Source organism: Mobula hypostoma, chromosome 12 (genome assembly GCF_963921235.1).
Source record: "Mobula hypostoma chromosome 12, sMobHyp1.1, whole genome shotgun sequence".
Lineage (NCBI taxonomy): Eukaryota > Metazoa > Chordata > Chondrichthyes > Myliobatiformes > Myliobatidae > Mobula > Mobula hypostoma.
In genome coordinates this window covers 95,494,293-95,507,427 of record NC_086108.1, presented here as the reverse complement: position 1 = coordinate 95,507,427, position 13,135 = coordinate 95,494,293, and the positions used below count along the sequence as shown (strand labels likewise).

The window sequence follows — 13,135 nt, the reverse complement described above, 5'->3', positions numbered from 1 at the left end:
ATAAATTGTCACATGTTGCTGAGTGCTGGCTTCAGTGCAGGACCATGTTGCTTTCAAAACAGCATGCTTATTTACCTCTCTTTCATTATACTTTCATCGATGTGGCACAATTCTTATTCCAATTATTTTATATCTATGAACACTCTTGGCCAGTCAGGTTTTCCGACAGGACGTTCCTGAAGCCGCACTTACAATTAGACTCTCCTGTCAGTAATGTTGTAACAGGCTAGCCTGTTCCATGGGGGAATATCTGCTGCAAACACTGATTTGCTTTCCAAATTACCGGTTTTGTCCAAAAACTTAATTTAAAAAGAAAAATTGACAAATTATATTAAAGTGTACAACTGTGTCAACTGTTTAACACTTTTAATTGAAAGATTGCATTTGGAGTTTGCTAGTAGCTTGTGTAGTTGTTAACTTTATTTTCACTTGCAGATTAGGGAACAGTAACAGGCTTTTCTGGCCCAATTACACCCATGTGACCAATTAACTTACTAACCTGTACACCTTTGGGATGTGGGAGGAAACTGGAGCACCCGGAGGAAACTCATGCAATCTCGAGGAGAACAGATAGATAGATAAATATACTTCATTGATCCCGAGGGAAATTGGGTAAAGTAAGAATACTGATCGGAACGACTGTAACAGGCTGCATGCCCGACCGGCGCATGCGCACTAAAATATGCAGAAGGAATTGAACCTGGATGGCTGGCACTGTAATAGCATTACGCTAATCGCTACACTACTAGCATTTTGTTGTCGCTGAGTAGCGTCGAGTCATTGTTGACTCATGGTGACCCTATGGATAGTGCAGTTGTCCGTATGGTTTTCATGGCAAGATACGGAAGTAGATTGCCAGGCCTTTCTTCTGCACAGATACCGCCGCCTGGGTTGGGAATCCCAGTCGGATTCAAACTCAGGACTATCTGCCTCGAAGTCTAGTGCAGATGCTTCTATAATACCAGTCCCTATGTAGCATTTTAGCTATTATATTATCATTAAGCTTCTTACTGAAGCATTGTAGCTCAATGGAGATAAAATTCATATAGAAGTATACCTAAATTTTATTTGCTTGGATTTCCAGCATCTGCAGATCTTCTCTTATTTTTTTTCATCTGGTGATTTCTAATTTTTAAAAGCTCTTTTTAAGTGCCATTATTAGATTTTAAAAAGCTATCTGTTTTTCCTTTCAAAATGAAAGCAGAAAGAAATCTTGGATATGCCTAAAATGCTTTACTTAAAACATTCCTGCTATTTTTGGTATCTCACAAGGTGTGAATCACCATTCTGTGAACTCTCTGTGCCTGCCCTGGACTGGACAGGGAGAACCAACCGCCTGGAATTCTATGCTCTCAAGTCAGAAAGCTATGTCCAAGCATTTATCAAGGCTTTGGATTGTGTTGTTCAGAGGCCTTGTCTCTGAAGACTCCAGATACACAAGTGGGACTTTAACAAGGATGTAATGTTGAGAGTTCATAAAGCACTGTATTGTGAGGAGTTTTGGGCCCCTTATCTTAGAAAGGATGTGCTGAAACTGGAGGGGGTTCAAAGGAGATTCACGAAAATGATTCCAGGATTGAATGGCTTGTCATAAGAAGAGCATTTGATGGCTCTGGGACTGTGTTCTCTGGAATTCAGAAGAATGAGGGCTGACCTCATTGAAACTATCGAATGGTGAAAGGCCTTGGTAGAATGGATGTGGAGAGGATATTTCCTATGGTGGGAGAGTCTAAAACCAGAGGACACAGCCTCAGAAAAGAGAAGTGTCCTTTTAGAATGGGGATAAAGAGGAATTTCTTTAGCCAGAGAGTGGTGAATGTATGGAATTCCTTGTCACAGGCAGCTGTGGAGGCCAAATCTGTATGTGCATTTAAGGCAGAAGTTGATAGATTCTTGATTGGATAGGGCATGAAGGGCTATGGGGAGAAGGCAGGACATTGAGGCTGAGAGGAAAATTGGATTAGCCATGATGGAATGGTGTAGTAGACTTGATGGATCAAATGGCCTAATTCTGTTCCTATATCTTATAGTCTTATGGTCTTATGATACAGCCAAGGATGGTGTTTGTCTTCTGTCGAGATCGGGTATTGAATTTAACTGATTTAAGCACATCTCTGTCTTTCAGAAGCATTGGGGTGGCACGATAATGTAGTGGTTAGCACAACACTCTACAGTACCAGTGACCCGGGTTTAATTCCCGCCACTGCCTGTAAGGGGTGTATACGTTCTCCCCGTGACAGCGTAGGTTTCCTCCAGGTGCTCCAGTTTCCTTCCCCAATGAAGTATCGGTTGGTAGGTTAATTGCTCATTGTAAAAAATTGCCTCATGATTAGGCTAGAATTAAGTTGGGGGTTGCTGGGCAGCATGGCTTAACAGGCCGGAAAGGCCTGTTGTATCTCAATAAATATAAATAAATAAACCTATTAAAATTGACGTAATTTCTTTAAAAAATACGTAAAGTAATTGAAATCAAAACAACAAAAAATAATCAACATATTAAAATAGAGCAAAATAATTTCAAGGAAGTTAACCTTTGAGTCCTACTTGCATTTCTCAAATCCAATTAAAATCAACGGAATCTCAGGTCCTGCACCAGATTGGAGAGATGTTTTTCCACTGGGTTCTCCTTTGGACTCTGGAGGAGGAACTCAGGAGAGGAAGGGTTCAGTAGTTGGAACAAATTGTTAGATTTGTTCCCTCAAATTTATCAGCAAATCCTAGACTCAGTGTGTGTATGAGCCTGAAACTCTGGTCTGAAAGGCTGAAATCTGAATCAGAATCAGGTTTAATATCACTAACAAATGTCATGAAATGTGTCATTTACACCAGCAATAAGGTGCAATACATAAAAACCCTATAAATTACAAGAAGAAATATATTTTAAATAAATAAATTAAATAAGTTGTGCAAGAACAGAGCAATGATAGTGAGGCAACACACATAAAAGTTGCTGGTGAACACAGCAGGCCAGGCAGCATCTCTAGGAAGAGGTGCAGTCGACGTTTCAGGCCGAGACCCTTCATCAGGACTAACTGAAGGAAGAGTGAGTAAGGGATTTAGTGAGGGAGCAGTTTTGGCTTGGTTTATAAATTGTTCAAAAACCTGATGGCAGAGGGGAGGAAGGTGTTGAGTATGTGTCTTCTATGGTAGTGTGTGTGTGTGTGTGTGTGAAGTCCATTCAGAACCACCAGCCCAGCCAGCAAGGTCCAGTCAACACCTACTCACATGAGAACCTGCCGATCTTATGATGTTCTTTCTGTAAATGTAAAACTCAGCAGATTGCACTATGTTACCTACACATACTTCAGGACAATCTGTCTGCATAAAACACGTACAAACAGCTTGGAGCAATTGGTGCAGTAAAAGGTAATATAATTTACATCTAATTTTGATGGGCATGGAATCCATCCCAAGTTCTGACAAACAAAATTTATTTTTGCACATTCAATCATCGAAGCTCAAAGTAAATTTATTATCAAAGTACATATATATCATCATATACAACCCTGAGATTCATTTTCCTGCGGGCATTCACAATAATTACAAAGAAAAACAGTAGAATCAATGAATCAATCAGCAAAGACAGGCAAATAATTAATACATAAAAGACAACAGACTCTGCAAATACAAAAAGGGAAAAAACAAAAATAATAATAATAGAAACATAGAAACATAGAAAATAGGTGCAGGAGTAGGCCATTCGGCCCTTCGAGCCTGCACCGCCATTTATTATGATCATGGCTGATCATCCAACTCAGAACCCCGCCCCAGCCTTCCCTCCATACCCCCTGACCCCTGTAGCCACAAGGGCCATATCTAACTCCCTCTTAAACATAGCCAATGAACTGGCCTCAACAGTTTCCTGTGGCAGAGAATTCCACAGATTCACCACTCTCTGTGTGAAGAAGTTTTTCCTAATCTCGGTCCTAAAAGGCTTCCCCTCTATCCTCAAACTGTGACCCCTCGTTCTGGACTTCCCCAACATCGGGAACAATCTTCCTGCATCTAGCTTGTCCAATCCCTTTAGGATCTTATACGTTTCAATCAGATCCCCCCTCAATCTTCTAAATTCCAACGAGTACAAGCCCAGTACATCCAGTCTTTCTTCATATGAAAGTCCTGCCATCCCAGGAATCAATCTGGTGAACCTTCTTTGTACTCCCTCTATGGCAAATATGTCCTTCCTCAGATTAGGGGACCAAAACTGCACACAATACTCCAGGTGTGGTCTCACCAAGGCCTTGTACAACTGCAGTAGTACCTCCCTGCTCCTGTACTCGAATCCTCTCGCTATAAATGCCAGCATACCATTCGCCTTTTTCACCGCCTGCTGTACCTGCATGCCTACTTTCAATGACTGGTGTATAATGACACCCAGGTCTCGTTCCACCTCCCCTTTTCCTAATCGGCCACCATTCAGATAATAATCTGTTTTCCTATTTTTGCCACCAAAGTGGATAACTTCACATTTATCCACATTAAATTGCATCTGCCATGAGTTTGCCCACTCACCCAACCTATCCAAGTCACCCTGCATCCTCTTAGCATCCTCCTCACTGCTAACACTGCCACCCAGCTTCGTGTCATCCGCAAACTTGGAGATGCTGCATTTAATTCCCTCATCCAAGTCATTAATATATATTGTAAACAACTGGGGTCCCAGCGCTGAGCCTTGCGGTACCCCACTAGTCACCGCCTGCCATTCTGAAAAGGTCCCGTTTATTCCCACTCTTTGCTTCCTGTCTGCTAACCAATTCTCCACCCACACCAATACCTTACCCCCAATACCGTGTGCTTTAAGTTTGCACACTAATCTCCTGTGTGGGACCTTGTCAAAAGCCTTTTGAAAATCCAAATATACCACATCCACTGGTTCTCCCCTATCCACTCTACTAGTTACATTCTCAAAAAATTCTATGAGATTCGTCAGACATGATTTTCCTTTCACAAATCCATGCTGACTTTGTCCGATCATTTCACCGCTTTCCAAATGTGCTGTTATCACATCCTTGATAACTGACTCCAGCAGTTTCCCCACCACCGACGTTAGGCTAACCGGTCTATAATTCCCCGGTTTCTCTCTCCCTCCTTTTAATAGATAAATAAACATCAAGAACATGAGTTGTAGAGTCCTTGAAAGTGAGTCTATAGGTTATAGAACCTGTTCAGTGATGGGGCAAGTGAAATTGAAGTTAATCTCCACTGGTTCAAGAGCCTGATGTTTCAGGGGTAGTAGCTGTTCTTGAACATGGTGGTGTGGGACCTGAGGCTCCTGTATCTCTTTCTTGATGGCAGCAACTATCTTAAATATAAATTTTTGGGAAATTAAAAATAAACAATTTTAAAAAATCAAAACAATTCCTCTTTTGTAACTTTGTATTACATTGAGATTCTCTTTTATTTGTTATTGACATATTTTGTGACCGGCTTTGAATACCATTCAATCTGCGTAAACTTAATCTTCAAATGTTTCAGTATGTGATTGAGAAACTTCAGCTCATTAATATAGCTTTGTATTTACTTACCTCATGCTGGTTTTACTGCCTGCCTGTTTATTATAGGATATAGACATTATTGTGTAACCTGTTGTTTGTTAACCTGGTGTTACTACTCTTGCATTAAGTGCTGGTCTGCTGGATTTTTGCAAAGAGAATTTGGGAATTGGACATAAACCATACTGTAGGTATTCACAATTACTTGAAGACACAGTAGATTTTATATCAATCTGATAATCGTGTGGCCACAGTTACTAAGTTTTGTTCCCAGATTCAGTTTTTAAATTTCCTAATTGCTATGTTAGGCTTATTTAAAAAGCCTTCAGTGACAAATTCATTCCTTTCTTATAATAAATCATTCCGTTTACTTACACTATTTGTTAACAACTGTGAACTGATTTCAGTTCTGTTAATATCAGGTAATTATCACTTCAAGGAAACAAAGAAAACCTATACAGTGTGTATATATAGTATTGTATAAGTAGAAAATTCTAAATTGTTATCTGAATCTTTATTAATTTGGGAGGAGCAAGTCTGGAAATTGTGTATGCATAGTTTTGGCACAATCATTACAGAAAAATCCTGTTCAGGGTTTCTCTAAGAAAGCAAATTAATCTTAGTCTGCAAAGCATAATCTTTAGTTGTAAATCCCTCTGCTTGCTCTAATAAATATATTTTGTTTGAAGTATGATGAATCTTCAGATTGTGCCAGAAGTGCGGTGTTGAATCTACATTACTTCCCTCAATTCCCTTTCTGTTCTTTCTTTATTAAAGAGGTGTGTGTTTATGTCTGTTTATACAACCCTCAGCAGCTTGTTTACAGAAAGTTGCAGGTAGATGGAAAATTTACATTACCCATATGTTGCAGACAATTTCAGATATTAGTTCTGTCCGGTAAATAGTGCTTAACTTAACATCTTGCAAGCCTGAATGTTTGAGACTCAAGATTTCTGCAGATGAAGCTCACTGAAGTATGTTTATGATACAATCAAATTCTGCAGTATCCTTCAAATCACTGATGCATTCAAGTTCAAAGTTCCAAAAATTCAAAGTAAATTTATTATCGAAGTATGTACTCTACATGTCACCATATACTACCTAGAAATATAGAACCATAATACAATTTATGAAAAAATTATGCATAACTGTACATAACCTGGAACTGGAGGTCATAGGTTAAGGGTGAAAAGTGAAATATTTGAGGGGAAAATTCTTCCTTCAGAGGGTGGTGAGAGACTGGAGCGAGCTGCTAGCAAAAATGGTGATTAGGGGTTTGATTTCAACACTTAAGAGAAAGTTAGATAGGTATATGGATGGGAGGAGCATGTAGGGTCATGGATTGGGTGCAGGTCTATGGGATTAGACAGAATAATAGTTTGGTATGGACTAGATGGGCCAAAGAGTGTGTTGCTGTCCTATAGTGTTCTATAACTCTATAGATAGAGACTGACAAAAAACCAGTGTGCAAAAGAAGACAAATTATGCAAATAGAAGAATAAATGATACTGAGGACATGAGTTATTCTGTCACCTCTAACACAAAAAGCAAAAACTAAAATTTAAACTCAAAACTGGACAACTGGCACCATGGCAATGCCTTTGCATCTTTAACCCTGCTTATTAAACCCTCTGTCTTCAACCAAGCTTTTAGTCTCCCATCTTCTTAAATGGCTGTGTTGAAGTTAAATTTAAGAACATTCCCATGAAGCACTGTGGGATGTTTCACTGTGGTGTTTCCTGAATGTAGTACAAAGGCATCATAATTGCAGTGTAAACCACTGATTTTCAAAAACATAGCAAAACGTCAAATCCAGTTCCTGGCAGTAATATGCTGTAAAACATTCTGAATATACACACAGTGGCCACTTTATAAGGGTCACCTGCACCTGCTGATTAAAGCAAGTATCTAATCAGCCAATCATGGGGCAGCAAATCAATGTATAAAAGCATGGTCAAGAAGTTCTACGTTCAAGTCAGAGTAAATTTATTATCGAAGTACATATATGTCACCATATGCAACCCTGAGATTCATTTTCTTGTGGGCGTACTGAATAAACCCAGTAACCATAATTGAACCATTGAAAGACTGCAGCAACGGGGCGTGCAGTCAGTGTATAAAACTATGCAAATACAAAATTAAATAAATAAGCAATAAATATTGAGAATATGATATGAAGAGTCAATGGACAATAGGTGCAGGAGTTGGCCATTCGGCCCTTCGAGCCAGCACCGCCATTCACTGTGATCATGGCTGATCATCCACTATCAGTATCTAGTTCCTGCCTTATCCCCATAACCTTTGATTCCGCTATCTTTAAGAGCTCTATCCATCTCTTTCTTGAAAGCATCCAGAGACTTGGCCTCCACAGCCTTCTGGGACAGAGCATTCCATATATCCACCGCTCTCTGGGTGAAAAGGTTTTTCCTCAACTCTGTTCTAAATGGCCTACCCCTAATTCTTAAACTGTGGCCTCTGGTTCTGGACTCACCCATCAGCGGGAACATGCTTCCTGCCTGCAGCGTGTCCAATCCCTTAATAATCTTATATGTTTCAATAAGATCCCCTCTCAGCCTTCTAAATTCCAGACTATACAAGCCCAGTCGCTCCAATCTTTCGACATATGACGGTCCCGCCATCCCGGGAATTAACCTTGTGAACCTATGCTGCACTCCCTCAATAGCAAGAATGTCCTTCCTCAAATTTGGAGACCAAAACTGCACACAGTACTCCAGGTGTGGTCTCACCAGGGCCCTGTACAGCTGCAGAAGGACCTCTTTGCTCTTATACTCAATTCCCCTTGTTATGAAGGCCAGCATGCCATTAGCTTTTTTCACAGCCTGCTGTACTTGCATGCTTGCTTTCAGTGACTGATATACAAGAACAGTCCTTGAAAATGAGTCCATGGGTGTGGGAGCATTTCAGTGATGAGGAAAGTGAAGTTATCCCCTTTGGTTCAAGAGCCTGATGGTTGAGGGAAAATAACTGTTCTTGAACTTGATGGTGTGAGTCCTGACGTTCCTGTGCTTTCTTCCTGATGACACAAGACCATAAGACATAGGAGCAGAATTAGGCCATCTGGCCCATCAAGACTGCTCCACCATTCAATCATGGCTGATCCTTTTTTTTTTATCTCCTCCTCAACCCCAGTTCCCGGCCTTCTGCCCATAACCTTTGATGCCATGTCCAATCAAGAACCTATCAATCTCTGCCTTAAATACACCCAACAATCTGGCCTCCACAGCTGCATATGGCAACAAATTCCACAAATTCACCACCCTTTGGCTAAAGAAATTTCTTTGCACCTCTGTTTTGAAAGGGCGCCCCTCTATCCTGAGGCTGTGCCCTCTTGTCCTAGACCCTCCCATCGTGGGAAACCTCCTTTCCACATCTACCCTGTCTAGACCTTTCAACATTCGAAAGGTTTCAATGAGATCCCCCCCCCCCCATCCTTCTGAATTCCAGCAAGTACAGACCCAGAGCCATCAAGCGTTTCTTGTATGATAACCCTTTCATTCCTGGAATCATCCTTATGAACCTCCTCTGGACCCTCTCCAATGGCAACACATCTTTTCTAAGGTGAGGGGCCCGAAACTGTTCACAATACTCAAGGTGAGGCCTCACCAGTGCCTTATAAAGCCTCAGCATCACATCCTTGCTCTTGTATTCTAGACCTCTTGAAATGAATGCTATCATGGCATTTGCCTTCCTCACCGCCAACTCATCCTGCAAGTAAACCCTCAGGGTTTCAAGTCCCTCAGCATCTCTGATTCCTGGATTTTCTCCCCATTTAAAAAATAGTCCACACATTTATTTTTACTACCAAAGTGCATGACCATGAATTTTCCAACATTGTATTTCATAAGTGAGAAGAGAGCACGACCTGTGTGTTGGGGGTCCCTGATGATGGATGCTGTTTTCTTATAACAACGCTCCATGTAGATGCACTCAATGGTGAGGAGAGCTTTACCCATGATGGACTGGGCCGTATCCACTACTTTTTGTAGGGTTTTCCATTCAATAGCATTGGTGTTTCCATACAAGGCTGTGGTGCAGCCAGTTAACATATTCTCCACCACATACCTATAGAAGTTTGTCAAAGCTTATGATGTCTTGCCGAACCTTCGCAAGCTCCTAAGGACGTAGAGGCGCTGATGTGCTTTCTTCATAATTGCACTTGTGCTGGGCTGTTGTTCAGACCAAATATCAGTACATAAAGGGAAGAAATGTGATCTAAGTGACTGACCATGGAACAGATTGTTAGTGCCAGACAGGGTGGAAGACCACTCCTGATCTTCTGGGACTTCCACGCACAACAAATAAAAAAGCATCCAGTGAGCGGCAGTTCTGTGGGTGAAAATGCCTTGTTAATGAGTGAGGTCAGAGAAGAATTGCCAGACCGTTTCAAGCTGACAGGAAGGTGACAGTAACTTAAGTAGCCACTTATTACAGAGTGCTATGCAGAGGGGCATCTCTGACAGACAAAATGTTGAATGTTGAAGTGGCTACAGCAACATGGTCCTACATGGCACTAGAAAGAGTGATCACTAAGTGTATATTAAATATAATGTGTAAAATAACTCTGTAAATTGAGATTGCTCTATATGCTGCTTCAAATTCATCTATTTTGTTTTTGTTGTTGGCTGTTATATATTACTCTTCAACAGATGAGAATCTTCACCTTCTCATATCTTTTCTAGCAGATGTATAAAAATTGATTTAAAAAATTATGCACAGAAAGTATGTTTAAGAGCCTGCATGAATGTAAATTCATATCGGTTGTTCTTTTTTAATCCTGGCATTCTGAAATTCTGTTTTGCTGCAGACTGGCTGTGAAGATTTCACAACTTCGGGAGTCCCTGCAGAGGCTGCCCTCAGAACTCTTTGTATCTGCTATTCTGAAAGAATTTCATATCCAGATTGAAGAACTCGAGAACTTGAAGAACATTTTCAAATGCCATGATAATGATTAAAGATGATAAGGTCTAAAACCAGTATTTGAAAACAAAAATAATAGTTTGAAGTTGCATATTATGTAAATAAAAAATCACTGCTTTGGTCATTTTAGTCATTGAATTATACATAAATTTGCGATGATGACTAGTTTCTGAAACAGTTCTTAATTTTAAACTTTGAAAACCAGAGGGGGAAATTTCTGTTGTAGCCACCAACATCTGTTTCCCTGTATTTCTGCTTATCTACAAGCATTTACTTGCTTGTTTCTTTCATCATTTTATTCTTCCTCATTTGATACTGGTGTTGAGCCGAATAAATTAGAAATTGCTTCTGTCAACGATCCACACGTATGATTCCTCCAAATTGTTTCTGACATCAGGCACACCAGGATAAATATAAACTTGACTCTTTTCCTATGCAGTTTAATCTACACTGAAAACTTCACAAAGCCAACATTTGTCTCGCCAAGTTCTAAACAACTACCAGTACTGTACCTGCATTGGTTTTGAAAACCATTTGCACAAGAATATTAAAATGTAAAATAAAAAGAGCTTAGTGGTCATAAAATCCTAGATTTTACTTTGACTTTCTGCTATTCAATAAGATCAGAGCTTATTTAAACTTTGGCCTCAACTCTGTTTTCTGTCTGATCCCTGTTAAGCTTGATTCCCTTTAAATTCAATACCCAGTGTATTCAACTTTATATATTCCCACTGACTCAGCATCCAAAGCCATCTGAGAGGGAGAAGAAATTCTTTATCATCTCTGTGCTCATTTGTAAGCTGTATCTTGAAACTGTGCTGCCTTTGTTCTATACCAGGGTTCCCAATCTGGAGTCTACGGACCCCATGCTTAATTGTATTGGTCCATGGCATAAAAAATGTTGGGAACCCCTGTTCTAGACTGTCTCATCAAGAGAAACATTCACAGCCTATATCTAGCAATCTTCCATTTTTCTCAACTACAGTGAATATTGGCCAAATCTCCTCCATCTGTTTGTAGGATTGGTAAATTAGTTTATTATTGTCACTTGTACCCAGATACAGTGAAGAACTTTGTTTTACATGCCATCCATACAGATCATTTCATCACATCAGTGCATTGAGGTAGTACAAGAGAAAACAATAAAAGAATGCTGAATAAAGTGTTACAGGTACAAAGAAGGTGCAATGCAAGCAGAGAGAATGATGCAAGACCATAACGAGGATCAAGGATTAAATTTATTCACCATATACATTTACATGCATTAGGAATTTGTTGTGGTATGTTGGTGTAATGTGTAACAAAAAACAACATTCAACATTTATAAGAATAATATGTATGAAAATAAACTTAAAGGTAGTTTGTTTGCCTAGAGTCCATCTTATCGTACTGGGAAACTATTCAGTAGTTTTCTAACAGCAGGATAAAAGCTGTCCCTGAGCCTCGTGGAACTTGCTTTCAGACTTTTTGAACCTTCTGCCCGAAGGGGGTGTGTGGGGCCAAGAAAGAATGTGTGGGATGGGTGTGGCATGGGATATGTTGGCTGCTTTACTGGGGCAGTGAGAGGTGAACACAGAATCCATGAGGGAGGCTGGTTTCCGTGATGTGCTGAGCTCTGTTTCTGCAGGTTCTTAGCAGTAATGCATCCTGATAGGATGCTTTCTCTGGTGCATCTATAAAAATTGGTAAGGGTGAAAGGGGATATGACAAATTTACTTAACTTCCTCAGGAAGTAGAGGTACTGGTGCTCACTCTTGGCCATGGCTTTGAATGGTTAGACCAGGATAGACTGTTGGTGATGTAGAACAGAGGGATCTAGGAATAATGGTGCATAGTTTCCTGAAAGTGGAATCTCATGTGGATAGGGTGGTGAAGGAAGCTTTTGGTATGCTGGCCTTCATTAATCAGAGCTTTCGAGTATTGAGAGAGTACAGAGAAGATTTACTAGAATGTTACCTGGGTTTCATCATCTCCTAAGTTACAGAGAAAGGTTGAACAAGTTGGGTCTTTATTCTCTGGAGTGTAGAAGGTTGAGGGGGGACTTGAGAGAGATATTTAAAATTATGAGGGGGATAGATAGAGTTGACGTGGATAGGCTTTTTCCATTGAGAGTGGAGGAGATTCAAACAAGAGGACATGAGTTGAGAGTTAAAGGGCAAAAGTTTAGGGGTAACATGAGGGGTAACTTCTTTACTCAGAGAGTGGTAGCTGTGTGGAACGAGCTTCCAGCATAAGTGGTTGAGGCAGGTTCGATGTTGTCATTTAAAGTTAAATTGGATAGATATATGGACAGGAAAGAAATGGAGGGTTACGGGCTGAGTGCAGGTCAGTGGGACTAGGTGAGAGTAAGAGTTCGGCACAGACTAGAAGGGCCGAGTTGGCCTGTTTCTGTGCCGTAATTGTTATATGGTTATATGTTCACTACTAGGAACCTGAAGTTCTCATGCCTCTTGACCTCAGCACTGTTGATGTAAACAGGAGTGTGAACACCGCTGCCTGCAATCTGCAATCAATGACCAACTCTTTTATTTTGCTGACATCGAGGGAAAGATTGTTGTCATGACACCATGCCACCAGGCTGTCTATCTCCTTCCTGTGCTCTGACTCATCATTGCTTGAGATATGGCCCACCAAGGTGATGTCATCTGCAAACATGTAGTTGGATTTAGAGCAGAAACGGGGCACACAGCCATGACCGATGCAGT

The 13,135-nt window shown here is 40.5% G+C and overlaps 1 protein-coding gene across 3 annotated transcripts in view; it reads left to right on the top strand.

The window, feature by feature from the left end:
• The window catches only part of rpap2 (RNA polymerase II associated protein 2), a 124,708-nt gene extending 112,929 nt beyond the window's left edge, over positions 1–11,779 (top strand). For all 3 annotated transcript variants that reach the window (XM_063064655.1, XM_063064657.1, XM_063064656.1), the window contains exon 11: positions 10,318–11,779. In XM_063064655.1, the coding sequence (XP_062920725.1) occupies positions 10,318–10,465 (148 nt within the window). In that variant the 3' untranslated portion in view covers positions 10,466–11,779. The remainder of the gene's footprint in view (positions 1–10,317) is intronic.
• The last annotated feature ends 1,356 nt before the right edge of the window (positions 11,780–13,135 follow it).